A 26,972-nucleotide genomic window follows, 5' to 3' on the forward strand; every position below is an offset into this window, starting at 1 on the left:
GGCTCCACATCATTCTCTTCTTGGTTGGGCTGAGAACTTTTCAACGGCCCCTCATACAAGGGTAAGAAAGTGAAATGTGGAAACCGTGATGAAAGGGAATAAGAATGATGTTTGTGTCCTTGAGGAACTTACACCCATAGAAAGGAAAAATTACAAAGTACTGTACAGGCAGTCAAATACAATGAAACCTATATGTTATGTATTTTAAAAATGAGTGCATTGTACACTGTAAATGAAATATGTTATCTGGTGATATGTTGGGTCTTATAAGTCCCAATCAAATATACTGGGTCAATAGTATAGCAAGTAGTCTCCCAAAGGATAGACCCAAACAAATAAACAAAAATAAAGGAGAACTCCTTATGTATAGAAAAGAAGACTTTCAACCAGAGAGGTGCTCAGAACCTTGAATAAAGGGGATGAAAAACACTAACTGGGGAAAACCCCTATAAGTGTTTCAATGCTCTATCATTGCATCTTCTCCATTGGAAGAAAGAAATCCATGAAAAACTTGTGCAAAAACTTATATATATATAATATAAGCAAAGCGTGTTTGTAGTAATGTGCTGAAACTTAGCTTGCATGGGTGGTTAGGAAGCAGGCTCACTCCAGCAGGCTCTAACGTGTTTCGCCATTGGCTTCCTCAGAGAGCCTTCAAAAGCTGGAACAGAGTGAAACTTCTTCCTTCCTGGTCAGGAAGTGATGTAATTTTGGGTGACCAGGAAGGAAGAAGTTTCACTCTGTTCCAGTTCTTGAAGGCTCTCTGAGGAAGCCAATGGCGAAACACGTTAGAGCCTGCTGGAGTGAGCCTGCTTCCTAACCACCCATGCAAGCTAAGTTTCAGCACATTACTACAAACACGCTTTGCTTATATTATATATATATATATTTTTGACACCAGTTAAGTTTTGGCACAAGTTTTTCATGGATTTCTTTCTTCCAATGGAGAAGATGCAATGATAGAGCATTGAAACACTTATAGGGGTTTTCCCCAGTTAGTGTTTTTCATCACCTTTATTCAAGGTTCTGAGCACCTCTCGGGTTGAAAGTCTTCTTTTCTATACATAAGGAGTTCTCCTTTATTTTTGTTTATTTGTTTGGGTCTTATAAGTCAGCATACGTTTGGTACCTGTTAATATTGTCTGGTATGTATTTTAAATGTTTTTATTATGTATGTTTACTTTTGTAATCCGCTTTGGATAAAGGTGGACTAGAAATAAACTAAACTAAAGATAACAGTTTATAAGCATCTTGATGTATAGATAGTAACATTTATACATCTAGATCATAGTAAGGGAGAATGTGGCACAGTGGTTAAAGCTAAAGCCTCAACCCCCTGGGGTTGTGGGTTCAAACCCACGCTGCTTCTTGTGACCCTGGGCAAGTCACTTAATCCCCCGATTGCCCTGGTACATTAGATAGATTGTGAGCCCACCAAGACAGACAGGGAAAAATGTTTGAGTACCTGAATAAATTCATGTAAACCATTCTGAGCTCCCCTGGGAGAATGGTATAAATAAATTTACCACCTTTTTATGAAAAGATTCACCCAAGGTGGTTTACGTTAAATAATAGATACTCTGTGCATGCTCTCTATCTGTCCCACGGGCTCACAATATAACTATAGTACCTGGTGTAATTGGAGGTTAGGTGACTTGCCCAGGATCACAGAGAGCAGTGCTAGGATAGAACCCGGTTCATAGACAACAGCGCGAAAGACGGAGGCGCGCGACGCTCAAAATTACAGTTTTTAGGGGCTCCGACAGGGGGTTTTGTTGGGAACCCCCCCCCCCCACTTTACTTAATAGACATCGCGCCGGCGTTATGGGGGGTTTGGGGGGTTGTAACCCTCCACATTTTACTGTAAACTTAACTTTTTCCCTAAAAACAGGGAAAAAGTTAAGTTTTCAGTAAAATGTGGGGGGTTACAACCCCCCACACCCCCAATGCCCCCACAATGCGGCGCGATGTCTATTAAGTAAAGTGGGGGGGTTCCTCCCCCCACGCCCCCCCGTCGGAGCCCTAAAAACAGTAATTTTGAGCGGCGCGCTGCGCTCAATTGTCTGGGCGCGCCTTTGTCCCGGCGCGCTTTTGACCTGACACCATAGAACCCACAGAGGCAGCAGCTCTAACCACTAGGCCACACCTCCACTCTATGGCTATGGTGTGATCATAGCCACAAAATAGATATGAATCTTCCATTTTACAATGAGAATGTATATCTAATTGAAAAAAAAAATGCCCTCAATGGATTTTACACTTGCCCCGAGTGTGCCAGCTACCAGTTAATGAGGCAAGTAGAACATATTCCCCATCCTTCTGCAGCACACACTCACCTCTGATTCCCTCATTCAACCTCCCTATCCCTCTCCAAACACCCCCCCCCCAGCATCAATACTCCCCAAACCTTTCTTTTGACATCATTTATAAGATTCCACTCACCCAATCCCTGATTCTTTTGGGAGGTTAATAGGAGCTGGGATGAGTGTTCAAGTGATGTTCCTGCCCTTTTGGTGCCTGGGTTCAAATTGTCATTTCTAACCCCCTAGTGGTGGTCTGAGATCAAATCCCAGTGCTGCTCCTTGTGACCCTGGGCAAGTCATTCAGTCCTCCAGTGGCCACCACTTTGAATGTCAGCTCTGACTTCCAAAGCCACAAAAATGCAGTAAACCAGCCCCCATTCCCTTTTGATACTATGGCTGAAAAATAAGGACCCATATACAGGGAAGTGGGCTTGACTTGGGGACTGTTATCTGTGTTGCTGCAGCCAGGAATCCACAATGTTTCTGGCTGTAGCAATATCAATGTATGATATTTGGACTCTTTCAGCATCTATTTTGTGTAAAATCCTTATCCCTGCTGGAACTGCCAGCAAATGCCCATGTATTTGCTAGCATCTTTCCAGGTATTTTACAAAACGCTCCACCTTCAGCAACAGACTTTTGTGAAATGCAGAGGAACTATGATTTAGGTGAAATGGGCATTCATGCTTCCAACATGGAATATTCCATTGGAAATTAACCGCTTCTACCTCTCCTGCTTTAGTTCTTTTCTCGTCTAGTTCTTTTGTAGTTTTCTTTTTCTTAATGTTAACCGAGTCGAGCTCCAAATTGGCTGATAACCCGTTTATAAAACTAAGTTTTAAGCTCATCTTCGCTAAAAGTAAATTTGACCATGTCTCCCTGCTCCTGGCCAAGCTCCACTGGCTTCCGATAATCGCCAGGGTCCACTATAAATGCGCCTGTTTAACTTTCAAAATCCTATATGGTATCCTCCCTCCCTTTATCCCTCTTTCTTGGAATTCCTCAAACCCTAATACCACCAGATCCTCCCACAAATTAAAACTATCCTTCCCCTCGCTAAAAGGCATTTCCCACACAGGAAAGCTAGGGACCTCCCTCCACTTCAAAATCACTGAGCTCTGGAACAACCTTACCTCCCCTCTTCGGAACTTGAGCTCTCTCCAAGTTTTCCGCAAACATCTGGAAACCTGGCTTTTCTCAAAAAATGTAAGTCTCCCTCCAACTTAGGAATCAAGGAAACTCTTATATCTTGGCATCCCAAGTCCTCTAAATTTTCTTCACACTTCTACCTCTAACCCTCTGTTGTAGTTCCTTCCTATTTCTCCTACTGTAAACCACGTCGAGCTCTACAAACGTGGAGATGATGCGGTATACAAACCTAAGGATTAGATTAGATTAGATTAGTTTAGCCTACAGGCAGATTCTTTAAAATGTAATCAGCCAACTATGTTAAGCATTGAAATATCATGCTAAGTACCCCATATCAATATCTAAATTTTATGTGCACTTTTAGTATGTAACACTTAGCTCCTGTCTGGAATGTAGTAAAGTGCTACTGCACCAATTTGGTATGCAAGCAGTTTGCAAATGGAAAGACATATCCTGGGTCTTCATCCCATTGTCTTGTTCCACCAACTGTGGATACCTCTTTCTTATATTGAAAGGCTACCCTACAGGAGACATCACCATGAAACACCCCCCAGATGATTCTTCTTGGAGGACATAATGCCCCCTGCACTACCCTTCAAAATGAACTGAAAGGTTGAACTAGCTAAGGCAGGGGTCTCCAAAGTCCCTCCTTGAGGGCCGAATCCAGTCAGGTTTTCAGGATTTCCCCAATGAATATGCATTGAAAGCAATGCATGCACATAGATCTCATGCATATTCATTGGGGAAATCCTGAAAACCCAACTGGATTCGGCCCTCAAGGAGGGACTTTGGAGACAACTGAACTAAGGGGTAGGCAATTCCGGTCCTCAAGAGCCGGAGCCAGGTCAGGTTTTCAGGATATCCACAATGAGATGGATTTGCATGCACTGCCTCCTTGAGATGCAAATCTATCTCATGCATATTTATTGTGGATATCCTGAAAACCTGACCTGGCTCTGGCTCTCAATGATCGGAATTGCCTAGCCCTGAACTAGCTGAAGGAGATAGTAGTCTCTTACTTACTTCTATTGAAGATCTTGTGCTTCCTGATGGTACTTTGAACCATATTAACTCAAGGATAACCTTATAGGATTGTGAGGCCTAGGGTGAAGGCTCAGGAACAATGTCTTTCTGAGAGAATAGGTGGGAGAGGTTTCCCATTGACCTTTGCATTGCTGCAACCCATTGGGTTCATGATCTACTGCTGCTTTTGCATACCAATAGTAGCAGTGATCCAGGAGGTAGAAAACATGCTGATTTTTGTGGGAGGGGGAGGGCAATTGTGGTGTTGCATGGTTCCATTCCTCCAAGGATGGCCAGGCAACCATTACATGTAGATTAGAATCTGCAGTGCCAATAGAGTGCCTGATTGCTGCTAAAAGCCAGATTACCTGATGTAAAAACTCTTCTGCCAACTCAGTCAGCATATGTTTAGCAGAGACATTGAGGAAGGGGCTTTTCTTCAGAATGAATGTCTTTCCTATGGGTTGGTTTGCACAGGAGAATCCAGACCCATTTATAATATCTCAATAAATTATATTTATCTCAGTTCACACTGAGGTATTTAAGATTATGAATTACTATAAAATAAAATGAATCATAATTGCACTGGTAAACATTTTTCTTTAGGTTTTATATTCCTCTTTATAGTGGTTAGGAAAACTGAAACAAGAAATTTAATTTGAATGATTATTTATAACTTCAGATTTTAAAGGCGTGCTGTAACCGCAAAAAAAAAAAAAAATCTCAACCAGATCATTGATGAGTATAAAATTAGTTATTGGGAACTGAAAATTTTGTTTATACTATAGAACTGGCATGGGGTGGCAACTTTCTGTTCCTAAGATCTGATTAACAGACCAGGCTTTCTTTCCATATATGCAGATGGTGGGGAATCCAAGCTGCCAAACTAAACCCTTGGCTAGCCCAAATGGTCCTCCAGGCCTACAACTACCTCGACTTTAGAAAATTACTCAAAACTCACCTATTCCGAGACCAAGACCCTTAATGCCCCTTTCCTACCCTCCTCCTCCCCCCGTCCTGACCTACTCCCCTCCCCCTTCTCCCTCCTCTCCCCCCACTTCGCTCCTCGCTGTTCGCAACTCTATGATCAATTCGATATGCAACCACTTGTAACTACTCTCGCCTTGCTGTTTGCAACTCTATGATCAATTTGATATGTAACCACTTGTAATCTCTGTTTAACTAATGTGAACCGCCTAGAACTCTTCGGGGTATGGCGGTATACAAAAATAAAGTTATTATTATTATTATTGGCAATCAGTAAGAGATGGGGGTAGCCTTAAAATAGAAAATGAGGATAGCAAGAAAGGATAAGAGAATCTGAAATGCTGAGCATTTTGGGTACTGTTTCTTCCTGTTCTGTAGATTCCATGGCGGAGGAGGCCAGCATGGAGGATGAGGAGGCAGACCCTCAGCAGAATCCGTACATGCTTTTTCTCTTAGTCCTGGTTTTCTTCTTTACGGGCCTGTTGGGCTTTTTGATTTGTCATGTGTTGAAGAAAAAGGGGTACCGTTGCCGTACGTTCCCAGATGATTTGGATCCAGAAACCAAAGATGCATTAAAAGAAAGTCAATCCAGTGAGTAACGAATAAGATGGACATCAGTGTAATTCTCCATTGGATATACCTCCGATAAGGGAAGACACAGTGGCGTAGTGAGAGTGAGCGGCGCCCGAGGCAGTGGTGCCCATCTCCCACCCTCTTCCATGCCCCCTCTTCCCTGTACCTTTTTAACTTCGGTGAAGTAGCCACCAAATTGATGTCCACGTTGGCTTCGGCGCTCTCTCTGATGTCACTTTCTAGGTGCGGGTCCCAGAAGTGACGTCAGAGACAGCGCTGAAGCCGACGTGGGCAGCAAGTTGGTGGCTGCTCATGCTGAAGTTAAAAATGTATGGGGGAAGGGAAGGGGCGCATGCATGGCAGGGGGAGGAGTGGGAAGGTGGGGGAGGAGGGATGAGAGGTGGAGGGGTGCCAGCAGTGTTAGACGTCCACTGCCTTTGTAAAACTGGGATTTGGAAGTCCTTGCAATATTGTCTTAACAGCAGCCTGTGTTGATAACTTCCCTCCTAAATAGAGTATGCTGTTTCAGGTTTGTGGTAGAGAATGACATGGGGACAAATTTGTCCCCCATCCCCAGAGGAACTCAATTTCCCATCCCGTCCCTACAAGTTTTGTCACTGTTGCTGTCCCTGCCCCATTCTTGTACGCTCTGCCTTAACCGCACAAGCCTCGAATGCTTATGATTTTAAAGTGTTTGATGCTTGTGCAGATGAAGACAGAGCTTGCAGGAATGGGGCAAAGACAGGAAAAGAACTCAACAGGAAGGGAAAAAAATGTGTCCCCGTGTCATTCTCTAGTTTGTGGGTATTATGCAAAATAGAATGTGAGATTTCTTGCCAACACAAAGTATTTTGTGTTAGCTTATAATATGCGTTGTGCCATGGTAAGGATGTCCGCAGCCTTATTGTGTCTTTTATATTGATGTTCAGCTCAAAACCCTGAAGAAAGCCAAATATTTGGCGAAACCTGGATCCATGTCGGGGTACACCTTTGAAGAGGGTGTATAATTTTGAAGATAATAGAGGAAGGAGAAATGACTGCTTGGAATGTACTCTTTTTGATAATTTGCACATTTTAAGATAAGCATCATTTTCAGTTGCAAGATTGGGACTTGATTGGAATTAAAGGTGTGCAGTGATTACGAAATTATCTTTTGAGTGGTGATACTAATTGTCACATCGTTTTTCTAAGCATACATTAACCCCGAAGGACCACTCGCACTAGCACTTGCACCCGCACCCCCACCCCGAAGGACCGCTCGCACCCCCACAGCCTCCCCACCCCCCCCCCCATCATGGAGAAGCTGCCTACCGTTGTCCTGCTGCTTCCTCTGCCGGCAGTCCCGCCCCTTCTCTGAGCCCTGCGTCTGCGCTGCTTCCTCTTCCGGCGGTCCCGCCCTTTCTCTGTGCGAGCGATCCTGCGGGGTGAATCGGACATCGGGGGGGGGGGGGGAACTATGTAAAAAAATATGTGTACAACGCGCTCACGAATATAACGCGCATGGTTATACTCGGTTTGTAAAATCGTGTATAACGCGCGCGTTATATGTGTGAAAATACGGTAAACCCAGACTCAATTGTTTTTTTTGCTTTTACAGTATATGTGATAATACTAGGGAGAAAAAAATAAAAAGAATTAAAATGAGTCTCCTGTTAGGCATTAGTTTTAGTATAGGATAAAACAAAATAATCACTCAGTTAAAAGACTATCTGAAAGAGGAGCATTTTAGATTGGTTATCCAAAGTATCGTGGCGCCCAGGTTTGGATTATTGTTATGGCTTATTAATTTGTATGTCGAAAAAGAGCGTATTTCGACAGTTTTGAAATGCCTTCAGGGCTTGATTCTACAAACGGTGTTGATTTCTGCAGCCGTCTAAAAAATGGCCGCTGATCACATGTTAATCATGCAACGGTGCCATTTATAGGGTTCATAGACAAAACTGCGGAAGACAAAGGTGCGCGCCGACAACTGAGCGCAAGACGGAGGCGCGCGCCGAAGAAAATGACAGTTTTTAGGGGCTCCGACAGGGGTTTTTGTTGGGGAGCCCTCCCACTTTACTTAATAAAGATCGCGGCGGCGTTGTGGGTGGTTTGGGGGTTGTAACCCCCCTCATTATACTGTAAACTTAACTTTTTCCCTGTTTTTAGGGAAAAAGTGAAGTTTTCAGTAAAATGTGGGGGGTTACAACCCCCCAAACCCCCCACAATGCCCCCACAATGTGGCGCAATCTGTATAAAGTAAAGTGGGGGGGTTCCCCCCCACCCCATCGGAGCCCCTAAAAACTGTTATTTTCTTCGGCGCGCGCCTCCGCGCTGCGCTCGGTTGTCGGCGCGCGCCTTTGTCTTCCACGGTTTTGACCTGACACCCATTTATAGAATCGCAGCTACCTCAAATATAGGTGCCAGAAATGTAGGCCAAGGTTTTGAAGGTTTTGAAGGTTTTCCAGCACCTATGTTTGATTCGAATTGCATCAGAGGTGCCTAAGAACGCCTAAGATCAAGTCTGGCATTCACCGTGCCGGCTTCGACCTTAGGCGTGCTAAGGCGCTTCCGTAGACGCCATGAAGGCATCGTTTTTGTAGGTGCCTCTAGGTGTGTGGCGTCATCGTGTCACATCTGCGTATGCTGAGGCCCTCCCAGACGCAGCCCTGAGCTCAGGGAAGGAGAGGAGACAAGGTTTTTGGGGGCGGGGCTGGGGCAAAACAGGGTGGAGCTGGGACAGGGTAGGGTGGGGCCACGTGTCCTCTTTTTCACTTATACAAATATGGTAACCCTAATTATAAGTATCAGGTAGAAATCCTGTTCCATTAACAGATAGGGAAGAGAAAATAAAACACAAAAATGTCCTCTAATTGAAGCAAGGTTCTCTAGTGCAGTGGTTCCCAACCCTGTCCTAGAGGACCACCAGCCAGTCAGGTTTTCAGGATAGCCCTAATGAATATGCATGGAGCAGTTCTTGTCACCTCCATTATATGCAAATCTCTCATGCATATTCATTAGGGTTATCCCAAAATCCCGACTGGCTGGTGGTCCTCCAGGACAGGGTTGGGAACCACTGCTCTAGTGTCCTGCTCCTGCATACATTACTGCAGGGGTGTCCAATGTCGGTCCTCGAGGGCCGCAGTCCAGTCGGGTTTTCAGGATTTCCCCAATGAATATACATGAGGTCTATTTGCATGCACTGCTTTCATTGTATGCTAATAGATCTCATGCATATTCATTGGGGAAATCCTGAAAACCCGACTGGATTGCGGCCCTCGAGGACCGACATTGGACACCCCTGCATTACTGTTTCTCAGCAGGGCAATAGGTTTTATTTGACTCCAGAGTTACCAATACAGTCTCTAGCAGTTGCTTGAGTCAAAATCCAAAGTTGCAAGGTTCCAAGCTGAATTTGGCTTACGGTTGCAATTCACATTTAGGTGGTAGAGGAAAATGCAGTTGGGCATCGCTGCTTCCCTCTGGGTCTCCTGAACCTATCTGTACCTCAGGCTTTTAAACTTCCTGGCCCATGCCTTCCTGGCCTCACCTCTCCCATGCCACTTCCCCTTTGGACGGGACTGACAATGTGAGGGGGAGTATCCTTAAGGGGAAGTGGTAGCATCCTATAGACTCCCTCACACCTCTGACTATCCTTACAGTAGTAGGGTTACTAGATTTTCTGGAATGAAAATCCAGACCATGGCTCCGCCCCCCAGGCCCGCCCCATTCCACCCGAGTCACGACCTGTTCCGCCCCAACCCCACCCCCTCAACCTGCTCGCTTGTCGGGAGGGCATCTGCACATGCGCTGGTGTGATGCAATGATGTTGCATGCGCGCATATGTGTGACATCACCGCATGGCATCCGCGCATGCCCGGACGCCATCCCGACATTGCTGCTATCTGGAAGCTTTTCAAAACCCGGACAAAGGGCCAAGTTTTGAAAAGCCATCTGGACCTCCGGACATGTCCTCGAAAATGAGGACATGTCCAGGGAAATCCGGACATCTGGTACAGTAGGTGGGGCCATGATACAGTAGGTGGGGCCATGATACAGTAGGTGGGGCCATGTGTCTTCTTTTTTAATGAGGAAATCTAGTAACCCTACTTACAGACAGTCTTGGCACTATATGAATAGTACCAGAGTGGAGTTTGGGTGGAGCTAGGGTGGTCCCAGCACTTATCCAGATAGTGGCAATATTCATTTTGCTATCTGGATAACTTAAAAAGCTGTTCTGAGTTATCTGAATAACTCTCCAGCTATAGATTGAATATTGCCACTATCCGGATTACTAGAAATTCAATACTGACTACCATCTGGATAATTCAATAGTCAAAAGTCCTCTAATCCGGTCCTACTTTTGACTACTGGGTGGACGGATATTAAGGCTGTGTTATTATAATTTTTATAGCCATTATTTGTGTACCATCTGGATAATGGCACTGAATACCTTGGTATTTTTTTGACTGCTGCAGCCAACATGTAATCAAGGTTTTATTAAAATTTGATTTAATCGCTTATCCAATTTCTAAGCGAGTTTACAATATATAAAAACTCTTGATGGTGGTGTCTGAATATTGATCGAAACAATTTTAAACCTAATCATTAATAAACATTGGCCTGATTTTTTTTTTTATTTGTTCACTGGAAATCAGCAAACGTATACCTTCACTATCTGTGTATTTCCAGAACTTATATGACTATTTCATGCAGAAACTGAGTGAATGGCTCAACACTATCCATATAAGAAGGGGTCGGGATTTGGGTAGGATGAGGGCGCAGGGCAGGAGTGAAGCGATCATTGAAACAATAGGGCAGTGCCTGAGGGCCCACAGCAGTAGGGGGGGGGGCAATCTCCCCTAGCTTCCATCTAATTTAATCACTTTTGATAGATGGTTGGGGTTTCATGATCCTTATTGCCTGAGGGCCCAGATCACCATCAAGCCACAAAATTATCTGGCCCACAGCAGTATTCAGCTGTTGCATGGATTAACTTATATGTTTCGTTTTGACTTGCTGAACAGAAGAGCATAACTAAATGGAAGGTGCCAGTAAGGAGATTGCACTATTCATATATTCAGTGCCTCTAACTATTCAGCTAGCAACACTTCTGAATATACATATTAATTTAAGTGCCGGAACCAGCTCCTAAATTAATGTGGTCATTGCACCAGCTGAAAAATATACACTAGGGGCCTGATTCTATTGTGGTGCCTAGGTCAGGTGATGTTAGGGGGCGTCTTAGCCAATTTTTATGCAGTTATTTTTTAAAAATTGGCTTAAATGGCATAATAATTGAAATCCCCATCAAAAGCCAATCAAAAATCAATTCATATTCCATGCAGAAATTGGCATAACTACCAGCGCATGAGCGGAGGTGCCTAGTGATGCCTACCTGCAGGTACCTGAAAAGTGGGAGTGGTTAGGCGGCGGAGAGTAGGTGTGGCATGACTTAGGCATTGGTAGGCTTCTGTGTTAAGTGCCGGTAAATTAGGCCAGCAAAACTTTCCTATACCGGTTGCCTAACATTAGGACGCCTACTGGTGTCTAAGTGGAATTAGGCACCGCTAAGTGCGATTCTATAAACAACTAGGTCCTGGCAACTCAGTTTCAATGCCAAAAAATGCAAAGTCATGCACCTGGGAAGCCGAAATCCATGCAAGATTTACACCCTAAATGGCGAGATCTTGACAAAAACTGAAGCAGAAAGAGACTTAGGGGTGATTGTCAGGGAAGACATGAAGTCTGCAAACCAAGTGGAGCAAGCTTCATCCAAGGCAAGGCAAATCATAGGTTGCATACGCAGGAGTTTCGTCAGCCGTAAACCTGAAGTCATTATGCCACTCTATAGATCCATGGTGAGACCGCACCTGGAGTACTGTGTGCAATTTTGGAAGCCACATTACCGCAAGGATGTACTGAGACTGGAATCGGTCCAGAGAATGGCCACCAGGATGGTCTCGGGACTCAAGGAGCTCCCATACGAGGAGCGGTTAGGGAAGTTGCAGCTCTACTCACTCGAGGAACGTAGAGAGAGGGGAGATATGATCGAGATATTCAAGTACCTCACGGGTCGCATCGAAGTGGAAGAGGATATCTTCTTTTTCAAGGGTCCCGCGGCAACAAGGGGACATCAGTGGAAAATCAGGGGCGGGAAACTGCACGGTGACACTAGGAAGTTCTTCTTCACCGAAAGGGTGGTTGATCGCTGGAATAGTCTTCCACTTCAGGTTATTGAGGCCAGAAGCGTGCCAGATTTTAAGGCCAAATGGGACAAACATGTGGGATCTATCCGCAAAGATAGATAGGGAGGGTCATTGGAATGGGCAGACTTGATGGGCCGTGGCCCTTATCTGCCGTCTATTTCTATGTTTCTATGTTTCTATGTAACGCCTAGCAGTTGATTGACAACCGCACAGAACAGTGCCCAGCTGTTAGGTGTTGCTAGGCGCCATTTATAGAATCAGGCCCCAGGAGGCAGCAAACAGTAAATCAACAATTTCAAAAGGAATAATAATCAGTTTGCTAATATCCAATAACTAAGATGCATAGCAACTAAATAACCTCAAACTGATTACTATTTCTTTTGCTAGTGTTTCAAAACCTTTAAAAATTCACCAGGATCCAACAATCCACACAGCTCTTGAGGCAACCTATTCCAGTAATTCAGTGTTACCACTGAGAATGCTCTCTCATGATGCCTTGTCTCGATCATTTCCTTTATTTGTGGTATCCTTAAAAGATCCTTCTGCAGAAGATAATGGAAAATGTGGTCCTCTAGGCCAGTGGTTCCCAACCCTGTCCTGGAGGACCACCAAGCCAGTCAGGTTTTCAGCATAGCCCTAATGAATATGCATGGAGCAGATTTGCATGCCTGTCACCTCCATTATATGCAAACCTCTCTCATGCATATTCATTAGGGTTATCCCAAAAAACCAACTGGCTGGTGGTTCTCCAGGACAGGGTTGGGAACCACTGCTCTAGGCCACTTCCATGCATTGTTCCTGTCCATCACTACTTCATAGGTGTTCCTGCGTCAAGCAACTTTACATCCCATTTCTTTGTTACATGGCTTTATGGGTTTTCTTTGCATTAGATGAAGTCTTTCACACATTACTAATTCTCTGCTTTCAGACACAGAAGATGCTTCCAATGAAGACACTGTTGAGAGGATAGTGAAGTGCATTATTCAGAATGAAGGTAGGCAGACCCAAGAACAGGATCTATCCTTATCAAAGTTTGTTCCAAATTAGACACATCTTCCAATTTTGTATGTGCAATTTCAAGAAAACTGCATACTGAATTTTTCTTCTCTTACTAGCAAATGCAGAGGCCTTGAAGCAGATGCTGGGGGACAATGAAGGGGAGGTGCCTGTTGTGCCAAGGTGAGGAATGAGGAAAAAAAACTTACTACTGTAGTTATTACTAATGGTAAGCAGGGCTGGATTATGGGACGATGGCACTGTCATCATGTGATGGGCTGAGCGGTCAACACCCGTCACACATCTCCTCTCCCCATATGCTTCTGCTGGAAAACACAAACAACACTATTATTCAAACACACTCTGGCAAAACATCTAACCAGGTATTTCCAGCTCTTCTAGTCATCTCTGGGTCCTTCCTGGACTCTGTAGTCCTTCATTAGCCCTCTGAATCTTCCCTTGGTCTTCCCTGACCTTCACTGGCCCTCCAGGTCTTCATCTGGGTACTCCCTGACCCTTACTTGCCCTCTGGTCATCAGGAGCTCCCGGTGCCATTATTGGTCTCTCTGCCAGTTGCCACCACTCCCACAGGTCTCTCTGCTGGTTGCTTGCCAGACCCCGTCAGCCTTGGACCTTCACCTGTCTGGCTCTTCCTGTGGGGCCACTGCTAGTCCCTATGCTCCCTGGCCTCTAAGGTCCCCTACTATGTGGAAACTGCTGATCTCACCACCAATCATCAAACCAGAGCCCCTTTCTGGGCTCCCAGTCCATCAGCTATCTTCTCCAAGACACACACCCTGAAAACTCTTTACCAACCAGTCACTCTCCAAGGGCTCTTCCTGAGGACTTTCTGTACTTCAGCTGCACTCCATGAGAACAGCCCTGTCACTTACTCCCCTGGTCTTTCTTACCACCATCAAGCCCTCTGCTGGTTGTCTTTCTGGTCACTCCAAGGTCTAACAGGCTTACTAAAGGCTAGATCACAGGCCAACATTCCTCCCCTTGAGGATCACCGAGCTTCTGCTTTTCTCAGCTCTCAACTTGGGAACTGTCATTTTCAACACCACTGTTCCTTCAGGGTGAGTTGACAGCTCCCAGTATCCTTTGCAAGATGGTATGTAGATTAGCTCTTTCAACTGTTCAGGCTTCTCCTGCTGGCCAGTGACAGGTACTCCATCCTGTCACAGGCACCCTGAGCCAACTTTTGCATTGCTGCCACCCCACTGCCACAATCTGGTATCTTTCTCCTTCCCCCACCCCTACCTGTGATCTGGTATCTCCCCTCTTGCTGGACCAGGTGAGGCACTGGCTCAAGGCACTGATGATAAAGGGTGCCAAAATGCCAGTCTGGCATCTATTCCTTTAGAAGTATGAAGGTAGACTAGACTGGGATTTTGAGACCCTTTATCACTAGTTCCCTGGGCCAGGTCCTCACCTGATAAAACAGCACTACTAGGGAAAATTTCTACCCACTACTCCTATACTTAAACCATAGTTTGTTATTGAGAAAGACATTGGGGCAGGAGGGGTTGGGCTCCCTCCTGCCCCATCGTGTAGGGGAGTGGGGGGCGAGAGGCCAGGAGGGCTTGGCCTCCCTCCTAGCCTGATCGTAATCGGGAGGTGCCGCGGGTGCCGCGGGGCAAGAGGGCTTGGGCTCCCTCTTGCCCCGATGTTGTGTGTGGAGGGGTGATGTATCACGGCAGGAGAGATGCCTCATCTCCCCTACCGCAATGCCATCACTCCTCTTCCTGAACTGCTGCGACCCGCGGCAGGAGAGATAGGGCATCTCTCCTGCCGCGGGTCGCAGCAGTTCGGGTAGAGGAGTGATGGCATCGCGGTAGGGAAGATGAGGCATCTCTCCTGCCGCGATATTTGCTGTAGGGGGTAGGCAGGTTGCTGGGGCCGCTGAGCTGATCACAGCAGCCATGATCAGCTCAGCGGCCCCTTTTTCGGCACTTAGACCTGCCTAAGGTTTTGGTTATACCTGCTGCACGCCTAGGTGTAGGTCGGCTCACCTCCCGCCCAACGCCCGCCCTTTCCCCTCCTCTAAACACGCCTCTTTTCTCTCTTTGCATTTAGTGGCAGGGGAAAGGCCTAAGCTGTTTTTAGATACGTCTAAAACCAGCTTTGATTATGGGTACTTGGACGATCAGGCTTTTTGATCATCCAAGTAGCCATTTAGGCCACTTTTTAGACTTTTTTTAAATTTTATTATGAACCCCGTAGTTTTGATCTGTCTTTCCTAAAGTTGTTTGATCACCTTTGTACCATCTTTTATATATGTTATTGAAGAATTTGCAAATCTGTTTTCATATGTGTTGTTAATATTTTGAAGAATAATTTGTATTTTTTTTCTTTATGTATGCTTATTTGAAAACCACTGTGACTCCAGGCAGTATATTAAGTTTTTAAATAAATAAATATGGGCTAACTGAGTTCAATCTATTGAGAGTAATAAGACAGGTTTTCCCACCTTGCCTTCCCAATAATAATAATAATAATAACAACAACAGTTTATATACCGCAAGGCCGTATGCAGTTTATAATAGTTAAAATTATAACAAATTGAATAAAACTAAAATAGTTAAAAGCCAATAACTAAAAACCCTAAAAAGATCTGATTATTGCATAATAAAATTTTTACAGAACAGCTACCTAAGTACTTCAAGAACAGATATGTTTTTAAAATGCATCCTAAATTCCCCATAAGCAGGCATACCTAGGGTATGTGACACCCAGGGCCTATCATTTTTTACACTCTCCGCCGGCCCATCATTTTTTTGACACCCCCCAGCCCATCATTTTTTTGGTACGCACCCCCACCCTTGGTATGCCACTGCTACAGTTTGAAAAAGGCTAAGAAGCCAGCGGGAGCGACGAAAGCGTCCTTTAAGGAACACCCTCCCAATCTGGCTCTATTCCGCCCCCTTCGTGATGCCACCAGACAGTGTTCTCAGCCATTGGTCAACCTTGTCTGGGCGCTGCAACCTTGTCCAGTGGCATCATGAAAGGGGCGGGATAGAGCCAGATCGGGAGGGTGTTCCTTAAAGGATGAATTTGCCTCTCCCGCCGGCCTCTTAGCCCTTTTCTTGGCCACAGGGGTGGACTGGCAGCCGCGCTGAAGTGCAGGTCCCAGGAAGTTCCGGACCTGGCCGGCTTTGCACCCCCTTAGGACGTGCACCCGGGGCGGTCTGCCCCCCCCCCTGCCCTTGGTAACCACTGTCCATAAGTATCAGTAAGCAGAAGCAATTGTTCTAGATCTTTGACCCATAATGCTGCCTGATATGAAAAAAGATTTTGATGATGTTTTTAAAGTTTACATCCTCTAACCGGCAGAAAAACTAAATTCAGGTGTGAGCTTCTCTTATGTCTGTTGGTTGCAAAAGAGAAAAGCTCAGTTATATATTTAGGAGCTAAATCAAATAAAACTTTAAAGCAAAAACAACCAAACTTAAACTTATTAATAAAACTTTAGGCATAAAATAAAAATCTTTTTGATATTCCACCTGGGTGCCCTTGCTATTTTAAGACTGTTGCTTTTTTAAGCACTCTTTAAATTTGGCTCAAAGAGAGATGCATTCATTTCTCTGTTAGCACAAAGAGCAAAATAAACGGCACAAAATTGTTTGATATTTATTCAGTGACGTAGCGAGGGTGAGAGGCGCCCCACCCCAACCTATTCTTCACCCCCACCTCCTCATGCTCCTTCCCCGTCTCCTCCTGCAGCGCGTGCGTGCCTCTTCCCTTCCCCCTTACCTCTGTAATGTTCCTGGTGCAATCAGCAACCCCTAAGCTGCTGTCATACCAGCGTCGGCTCTCCTCTGTCACTATCTAGGCACGGGTCCAGGAACTGACGTCAGAGGACGAGCCAACGCTGGCGCAACAGTAGGTTGGGGTTTGGCGCGAGTGCCAGGACAGTTACAGAGGGAGGGAAGAAGCGTGCAAGCGTGGCAGCAGGGTGGGCGGAAAGGAGGATGGGAGTCTGCATCCTCACCATGACAGCGCTCAGGGCAGACCGCCCCCTCCCCCCCTTACTACACCACTATATTCATTTCATTTTAGAAAGAAGGATCATAAATGACCATATTAGAAAAAACTCAAGGACCTAACTTTTCTTCTCTCCTTACAGCCTTTGTCCCCATCGTAACAGCCAGGATGCTGGTCCTCCCCACCACCATACAGTCCACTTGGGATCAACCCTTACTCCCTGTATTCACTGCAAGAAGAAAAGTCGATTGCATCGTATGGGCAGATCCAAAGAGGGTAAAAGCAAGCCACAGCCAGGAGAAGTCACCGTCTTTTCAGTCGGGAGGTATTCACCCCAGCATGACTCATTTTGGTAGTAGCACACATGGGAGAATGGTAATATGAAGTTGCACAGGCCATTACCAACCTTATAGTTCTCAGAAGGAGCAGAACAGTGGATAAAGTGGCCAGTCCAAAAGTGCGGACATAACTACTATGAAACAGTTATTGTCAGGGTCATTCCAGGATTGCTATAAGGGGGTGGCAAACAGGAAAATTGCTATGGGCTTCAGGAGGCATAGCTTACAAATAAACTTTGGAGCTCTCTCCCCTGAATGTTTTCAGTGGTAGGCTGGCTAATCTACTGAAGAAGGCTTTAAACAAGAAGTGATGGGACAGGGTGATCAAAGTCACCGGGTGAGTATAAGCTCTCCGGTAAATAAATCACTAAATGGATGGGAAAAGGAGGCAATGTCTGGAAAGCAGTATATACTAATGCTTGAAGTATGGGAAACAAGCTGTGATGGAAGAAAATGAATTAGGTATAGTGGTGATCATGAAGATGAGGTTCATGGAGAACCATGACTGGGATGTAGTTATACCGGGTTATAATCTGTTCAGGAAAGACAGGGTAGGAAGAAAAGGAGGGGGGAGTAGCACTATATGTTAAAGATCATATTAAAGTCACACAATTGCAGGATCTGCAGGGCAAGGAAGAGGCACTGTGGATCAATTTGGAAAGAGGGAATGGTAAATATATTTACATTGGTATGATAGACAGACCTCCGGTGAAAAATCAAGAATGAACAGCAAAATGAATTATTTGTTTTTGCTATAATGATGCATTTAGTGGTAGTGAAAAGATTTAGATTTATAGCACTAAACCCTCAATGTATCCACCTAGCTGGTACAGCATTGACAGTGGTAGGGCAAATTTCCCCTCTTACCTTCCCATGTTCTTAAACTTCAGATTTTGAAGGGATCATCTGGGCCAGTGAAAGAGTATTTCAGCTTCCATGTCTATGCAAATCTTAGGCCTTTCTGCTAAGCCTGTCAACACATCAATTTCCCCAAAATGTAATGTAGAAAACTCTTATTTAGATCCAGATACAGACATAAGAACATAAGAATAGCTTTACTGGGTCAGACCAATGGTCCATCAAGGCCAGTGGCCCGTTCTCACGGTGGCCAATCCAGGTCACTAGTACCTGGCCCAAACCCAAAGAGTAGCAATATTCCATACAGAATCTCAAAGAAAAGCAAGATTCTGGAATCCCAGAGAAAAACAAGATTCTAGAATCCCAAAGAGTAGCAACATTGTATGCTACCGATCCAGGGCAAGCAGTGGCTTCCCCCATTTCTTTCTCAATAACAGACCATAGACTTTTCCTGCAGGAAATTGTCCAAACCTTTCTTAAAACCAACTATGCTATCCGCTCTTACCACAACCTTTGGCAATGCGTTCCAGAGCCTAACTATTCTCTGAGTGAAAATTTTTTTTTTTTCTCCTATTGGTTTTAAAAGTATTTCGCTGTAACTTCATCGAATGTCCCCAAATTGTATGTAGTGAAATGCTGGCACCACTATTATATTTTATCATTTATTCATTTTTTTAATTTTAATTTTGCTTGTCACAGGGAGCAGAATGAAAATATCTGGATAAGTGAGTTACGTGTTCACTCCTTATAAAATTTTTATTTATTTAAAAAATTTATATACTGTATATTACCTATACGGTTTCCATAGTAATAAGCATAAAATGTTAAACAAGCATACATAATTCAGTTGTTCAAAAAACAACACTCCTAAAAATGGGCGGTAAACAACAGAAATCTTCAAATCCAATTTGAATATAAAATTTCAACTCAAAAAAGCCTTCACAAACAGTTGAATTTTAACATTTTCTTAAAATTCAGTCTAGCAGCACACAAACGCAGAATTCCTGGTAGGGTATTCATAAGAACATAAGAACATAAGAAATGCCATCTCCGGATCAGACCTTCGGTCCATCAAGTCCGGCGATCCGCACACGCGGAGGCCCTGGCAGGTGTACACCTGTCGTAATTTATAGTCCACCATATCCTTACATGCCTCTCTTAAGGAGATATGCATCTAGTTTGCTCTTGAAGCCTAGGACGGTCGATTCCGCAATAATCTCATCTGGGAGGGCATTCCAGGTGTCAACCACTCTCTGAGTGAAGCAGAACTTCCTGACATTAGTCCTGAACCTGTCCCCCCTTAGCTTCATTTCATGTCCTCTAGTCCGTGTCAAATTGGACAATGTAAATAATCTTCTCTGCTCTATTTTGTCGATTCCTTTCAGTATTTTGAAGGTCTCGATCATATCCCCACGCAGTCTCCTTTTCTCAAGGGAGAACAATCCTAGTGTTATAAGTCTGTCCTCGTATTCCAGTTTCTCCATACCCTTCACCAGTTTTGTTGCTCGTCTCTGCACCCTCTCCAGCAGTTTTATATCCTTCTTTAGGTAGGGAGACCAATGTTGGACGCAGTATTCCAAGTGTGGTCTGACCATTGCCCTATAAAGCGGCATTATAACTTTCTCCGATCTACTCGAGATTCCTTTCTTTATCATGCCCAACATTCTATTTGCCTTCTTTGCCGCTGCCGCGCATTGTGCCGACGGCTTCAGGGTCCTATCTATCATTACACCCAGGTCCTTTTCTTGTTCACTCTTCCCCAGAGTTGCACCTGACATTGTATACTCGTATTCCTTATTCTTATTGCCTAAATGCATTACCTTGCATTTCTCCACATTGAACTTCATCTGCCATTTCTCCGCCCATGTTTCTAACCGACACAAGTCGCTCTGGAGTTTCTCTCTATCCTCCTGCGATCTGATCGCCCGGCATAGTTTTGTATCGTCTGCAAACTTGATGATCTCACTGGATGTTCCTTCCTCCAGGTCATTGATATAAATATTAAAAAGGATCGGCCCAAGTACCGAGCCCTGGGGTACACCACTAGTCACTTTCTCCCAGTCGGAGAACTTCCCATTTATGCCCACTCTCTGCTTTCGGTTTTCCAGCCATTTGCCTATCCATCTTTGTATATCCCCCTCTATGCCATGGCTTTGTAGTTTCCTGAGAAGTCTTTCGTGTGGAACTTTGTCGAACGCTTTCTGGAAGTCCAAGTATATTATGTCCACCGGCTTCCCACTATCAATTTGCTCGTTCACGGTCTCAAAAAATTGGAGTAAATTCGTCAAACATGATTTCCCTTTCCTGAATCCATGTTGACTGGGTTTCATCAAGTCGTGTGCGTCCAAGTGCCGGACCATGCTATCCTTGATCAGTGCTTCAACCATCTTGCCGGGGACAGACGTAAGACTCACAGGTCTATAGTTGCCCGGTTCCCCTCTCGATCCTTTTTTGAAAATTGGGGTGACGTTCGCTATCCTCCAGTCATCCGGTATCTGTCCAGTTCTGATTGTCAGGTTTGCAAGTTTTTGCAATAACTCTCCGATTTCAACCTTCAATTCCTTTAAGACTCTCGGGTGAATTCCATCCGGTCCAGGGGATTTGTCACTTTTAAGTTTGTCGATCTGATAGTATATCTGGTCTAAGTCCACTTCAACTATTCCACAACTTTACATCCGCTACAGAAAACATAGGGCTCGGCCGGCAATTTAGAGCACGCTATTATGTGCGTTGAACTGCTAACGCGGCTTCGTAAAAGGAGCCCATAGTTGCACCAAATTACCTTCCAAACATAATTTCATACTGTTTTCTGACCTCACACTGGCTCCCAATCACTCATCAAATTACATGTAAAATTTTACTACTTATCTTTAAAACCAAACTAACCCCCCCCCCCACCACCATTTATAAACAGACTTCTTCTTCCTGAATGTGCAACTAGAACACTTCAATCAGGTAACCAGAATCTTCTGGTGATTCCTTCCCTGCGACATCTATTCTACGATACACTTCTGTAACTGCACCTCACATCTCCGGGAGGAACCAACTTAAAGACCTTCCTTTTCAAGGACGCCTATGATAAGTAAACACTAAACTTCAATAATAATTTAATAATAATTTTATTCTTATATAACGCCAGACCACGAATGGTTCTAGGCGGTTCACAGCAGTTAAGGCTGAACATCCAGCAAATATACAGTTCATTTAAAAAAACATCAATTTCTAAGATACATATTATATTTTAAAAAGCATTAGGGAGTTTAGGTTACAAATTTGTCAAATAATTGTGTCTTTAATTATTTTCTAAAAAAGTAATATGATGAGACTCCTGGCATAATTTTGCCAAACCAGGCGTTCATTTTAGCTGTCTGGAAAGAGAGAGTTCTATCGAGAAGTCTCTTAAAACGACACGATTTGACAGTTGGATATGTGAATAATTGGACTCTACGTGTGGACTTATTTGAGTGATTTAAGGAGAAATGGGAAACAAGGTAACCTGGGGACATACCGAAGATTGATCTGAAGCAAATACAGTGGAACCTTGGTTTACGAGCATAATTCCAAAGAACATAATTCCAAAGAACACTTCAAGATCATTGTACAATCCCTCATACTCAGCTCCTTAGATTACTGCAACAGCCTCTACCTACCTTGCCCAAATACTATGATAAAACAACTACAGACCGTTCAGAACACAGCTATCAGACTCATCTACTCGCTCAGCAAATTCGACCACGTCACACCCGCCTATGTAGACTCTCACTGGCTTCCGATAAAAGCAAGAACTCAATTCAAACTCTACTGCTTACTTTTCAAAGTAACCCATGGTATGGCCCCCAATTACCTGAACAACCGTCTTTGCCGCTACCGACTACCCAGATCAAGAAGAACTCAGAATCTTTTCACCTTCCCCCCTCATAATGGTACCCGACGTAAGAAACTTTACGACAGCCTTCTAGCAACTCAGGCAGCGAAAATTGACCCCACCATCACCAAACTGATGATCAAAACAACAGACATCAAAGTGTTTCGGAAAGAAATCAAAACATTTCTTTTCAAAAAACACGACCTTACTTAATATTCCCCCCCAATCGCACATGCACTCTCCCCAGTAAATAACACACTAGTCATCCCCTTGAACCTCATTTACCAAAAATATCCAAACTCCTAAATAAGCATCTCCCTTAGGTATCCACTTAACTGATTCCTTCAAAGTTAGGTATCTTTCTTCAGTTGCCTATATTGTTTTCCCCACTGAACCTTGTAACTACTTGAACCCTGTCAAATTATTCTATCGATAAATCCAGATATCTTATACAGTGGTGCCTCGCATAACGGACGCCTCGCACAGCGAACGCTGCGCATAACGAACTTTTTGTCTTGCTCCCTATAACGAACTTCGTTTCACACAACGAAGTCGCCCGAGGGGCCCGGGGGGGGGGGGCGGAACTACTCTCGCCGCTTCCTAATGTGAGCCGGGAACAGCAGCACCCTCACCTTACCTCGGATGCCGAGTTTTCCGGCTTTCTTTTTCGGCCAGCCACACGCTTTCAGGGAGCAGCACATGCGCGCATGCTCTGTTGTTCAATCTTCTCCTCTGACGCAACCGGAAACCGGAAGTTGCAGAGAGGAGAACATTGATCAACTCCAGCAGCTGCGCGTGCACAGCTTTTTGAGATCGTGCCGGGAGCCAGACCCGCTGATGCACAGCAGCAGTGAATATTGTGCAGACAAACTAACCTGCTGGTACAGCCGAAGAGGGAGGAAGGAAAACTGTTGAATTTCTTGGGGGAAAGATGAGGAGTTCTGGCCAGCAGGGGAGGGAAAGCTGGACAGTACGGGGGAGGAGCAGTAGGGAAGGCAAGAGATCACTGCCCTCTCCAGCCAAAATTTTCCTTTTCAGAGGGACCCCGACATGGCAGCCATTCTCACAAACTGCCTGCGGCTGCCCCGAAGTTTTCCCTCTGCTGCAACTTCCCGTTTCTGATAGGGCAGATCGCCGCAAAGGGAAAGCTTCGGGGCAGCTACCGGCAGTTTATGAGAACAGCTGCCATGTCGGGGTCCCTCTGAAAAGGAAAATTTAGGTGTTTAATAAAGAAGTTTGGATCGCAGGGCCCCTTAGATCTATGCTCCCCCCTCTTACGCCAGCCCTGGGACCCTTCTGACAGTTTCGGGCCCTAGGCAAGTGCAGAGCTGCACTCAAGTGGCTAAAGAGCCACATGCGGCTCGCGAGCCGCGGTTTGCCGACCACTGACCTAGGACAACTGGAGGGTCAGGTGATTTGCCTAGAGTCACATGGAGCTGCAGTGGGAACTGACCCAGTTCCCGAAGTTCTTAGCCTCCTGCAGATCGTGCGGCTGGGTGAGGGAGAAGGCTGGCAGGCTCTGCATGTGAGGTGAGGTGGAGGGAGGGAAATGTAGGGCTGCAGAACGAATTATTTTGTTTTACAGGTATTCTTATGGGACAACAGGGCTGCAGAACGAATTATTTTGTTTTACATGTATTCTTATGGGAAAACGCGTTTCACACAACGAACGTTTCACATAACAAACTTGCTCCTGGAACGGATTAAGTTCGTTGTGTGAGGCACCACTGTACTTGTATTTCTATACCACAACATGTAATTTACTTAAACCGTTGTAATGTAATTCTCTCGGTAATGTCCTGATCTCTTTTAACTTTAATACGCTTAGAACCGCAAGGCACAGGCGGAATAGAAATCACAAATGTAATGTAATGTAAACCAAATTGTATATCAAAGCGAGTTTCCCTATAGGAAGTAAAGGAAACTCGCTTGAGCTGTGATGGAGAGGGTATGTAAATAGTAATTCTGGATTCTGTCAAACTATTAATGGACTGTTCAGTAACTCAGTGGTAATATTTAGTTCCTAGGTCAGATTTTTGACTTCCTGCTCCAGAAAGGGCTGGATATGTGTTCCAGCTCTTGTGAGAACCTCACTATATGTAGATTTAAGGGCCCTTTTACTAAACTGCGTTAAGTGCTAATGTGTGCTTAAAAGGCTTACAGAAATTTGCCTGTCAATGTGCATTACGGCCCGGATTCTGTATAGGATGCCCAGTCTCAGAAGCCACCTATGCGGCTTTAGAGAATTGCACACAGGCATCCTATATAGAATCGGTCATCAAGTATTTTCCTTATGCTATACCACTGTTGACTATATATCCCCTGAAGAAGGCAGTTCACACTGCCGAAACTGGGATCCTAGTTGGAACTGTTGGTTGATTTAGACATCTCACTTGCCAATTTAAGGCAGGAACTCTCTGAGATGGTTATAGAGAGGGCTCATTCAAAAGTAAAGGTTCTAGACTTTAATAAAATTAACTTTGTTCGGATGGGGGATTATGTCAAGGAATGGTTCTGTCTCTTATAGAAACATATAAACATGAAGGCAGATAAATGCCAAATGGCTCACATCCCGTCTGCCCATCAAAGTACAGTAGCGAGTCCTGTGCAGGAAATGTGACACAGCCCATTCAAGTCTTATGGCTGTGTCACATTTGCTGCGCTGATACTTGCCACCGTGGCTTTGTAAAAGGGGCCCTTAGTGTCCACAACTGCAGTGCTTTAGAAGCCCTGCTGAGGGGTCACTGGCTAAGGACTGGCACTGAGGTAACTGGGTTGTGAAAATTGGAAGGGAGGAGAAAAAGAACCCTCATAGCACTGGACCCTGCTGTGACACCAACTGGAAGCTCAGACGTAACAGGAACAAGCTGCCCTGAACCCCAGAAAGAGACTTCTTTAATTTGTGCCTTCTGTAGATTTTGCTTTATGATTTTCAGTTGCATCTTCTTTTTAAAAATTTACCTCATTGTTCCAATAATGCTCATGGTGACTTATAGCGTAATTAGCAATTCAGATGCATTAAGTTCCTATCCAAACTGTTGGAGACAATGGGAAATTATAGGTTACATGAAGTGGTTAGCTGTAGAGAATGACACGGTGACAAAATTCATCACCGTTCCCGTCCCCGCGGATAACCGTGGAAAACCATCTTCATGTCATTCTTTAAGGAGAGAGGGAAGAATCAGAGTATGAATGGCCACAACCACTGAACTGCAAGCTTTGCTTTGAAGAATGCTGGTGTAGAAGGACCGAGGTTGAAACAGACACTACAGAATGACAGTCTCTGGTATCCAGAGCAGATATTGTGATGTCATAATGCCTCATTCCACCAGTGCCTAAGAGCCAATCACATCAGTGATGTCACAATGGCTTCATTATCCTTGGCTCACATAAGAATCAGAGTATGAATGGCCACAACCACTGACCCGCAAGCTTTGCTCTGAAGAATGCTGGTGTAGAAGGACTGAGGTTGAAACAGACACTACAGAATGACAATCTCTGGTATCCAGAGCAGATATTGTGATGTCATAATGCCTCAATCCACTAGTGCCTAAGAGCCAATCACATCAGTGATGTCACAATGGCTTCATTATCCTTGGCTCACATAAGAATCAGAGTATGAATGGCCACAACCACTGACCCACAAGCTTTGCTCTGAAGAATGCTGGTGTAGAAGGACTGAGGTTGAAACAGACACTACAGAATGACAGTCTCTGGTATCCAGAGCAGATATTGTGATGTCATAATGCCTCATTCCACCAGTGCCTAAGAGCCAATCACATCAGTGATGTCACAATGGCTTCATTATCCTTGGCTCACATAAGAATCAGAGTATGAATGGCCACAACCACTGACCCGCAAGCTTTGCTTTGAAGAAAGACTGAGGTTGAAATAGACACTAGAAAATGACATGGGTTTATTTCCCGCGGGGACGGGAACGGTGATGAATTTTGTCACTGTGTCATTCTCTAGCTGCTCGCTGGTTGTAGCTGGATACCAGTTCCAAGTTCTCAACTACTATCTGGGTTTTTTTTTTCCTGTAAACACAATCAAAATGGCCTCTCCATTTGTCAGTGCATAGACCAAAATTAAAATAACGTGAACAGCAAGTGGAAGATGCTGCTTGTGTTGGTGAACATTTAAAGAGGTACACAGGAGGTGGAGAGGTGCTGGCGACCCCCACAAAGATAGCACCCCCGAGCCTCTTTACTCCACCACTATAGAGGTCTATTATGAAATTCATTTAAAAAAGGTTTTAGTAACATGAACATCCATGTTTCCTGAAGCGGTCACAGAACCCAGTTTCGCTTTTCAGTATTTGGGGGGGAGGGGGCATAACAACATACCATAAAACCATAAAATGATCGTTAAGTTCTATACAGTTCACAAAGACTAGTAATACAAATGAATAAACAACCAATATCTAGCTTTCAAAAGATTCCCTGAAAAGATACGTTTTTAAGGCGCGTCGAAATTGTTGATACGAGTTTGAGAATATAAATATATGAGTTAAATCCCTGGACCATGAGGCTGCCTGAAAAGATAGTAATTGTTCCTAAAAGTTACAGAAGGGAATGAAAATAATGAGTGAGTTTTTCTAGAATGTTTAGAGTTTGTGATAATAAAAGATTCCAGAAGATACTCAGGAACTGAGCCTGTTAGTGCCTTAAAACAAACACAACCAAGCTTAAATAAAACCACTAGG

General features: G+C 44.5%; 1 protein-coding gene across 1 annotated transcript in view; it reads left to right on the top strand.

Moving 5' to 3' along the window:
- Positions 1–26,972, top strand: part of RELL2 (RELT like 2) — a 33,802-nt gene that overhangs the window by 1,919 nt on the left and 4,911 nt on the right. Inside the window, exons 2-5 of the mRNA XM_033927728.1 lie at positions 5,841–6,053; positions 13,152–13,217; positions 13,339–13,402; positions 17,349–17,531. Coding sequence (XP_033783619.1) covers positions 5,846–6,053; positions 13,152–13,217; positions 13,339–13,402; positions 17,349–17,531 — 521 coding nt within the window. The 5' untranslated portion in view covers positions 5,841–5,845. The remainder of the gene's footprint in view (positions 1–5,840; positions 6,054–13,151; positions 13,218–13,338; positions 13,403–17,348; positions 17,532–26,972) is intronic.

Source organism: Geotrypetes seraphini, chromosome 18, assembly GCF_902459505.1.
Source record: "Geotrypetes seraphini chromosome 18, aGeoSer1.1, whole genome shotgun sequence".
In the NCBI taxonomy this organism is placed as follows: domain Eukaryota; kingdom Metazoa; phylum Chordata; class Amphibia; order Gymnophiona; family Dermophiidae; genus Geotrypetes; species Geotrypetes seraphini.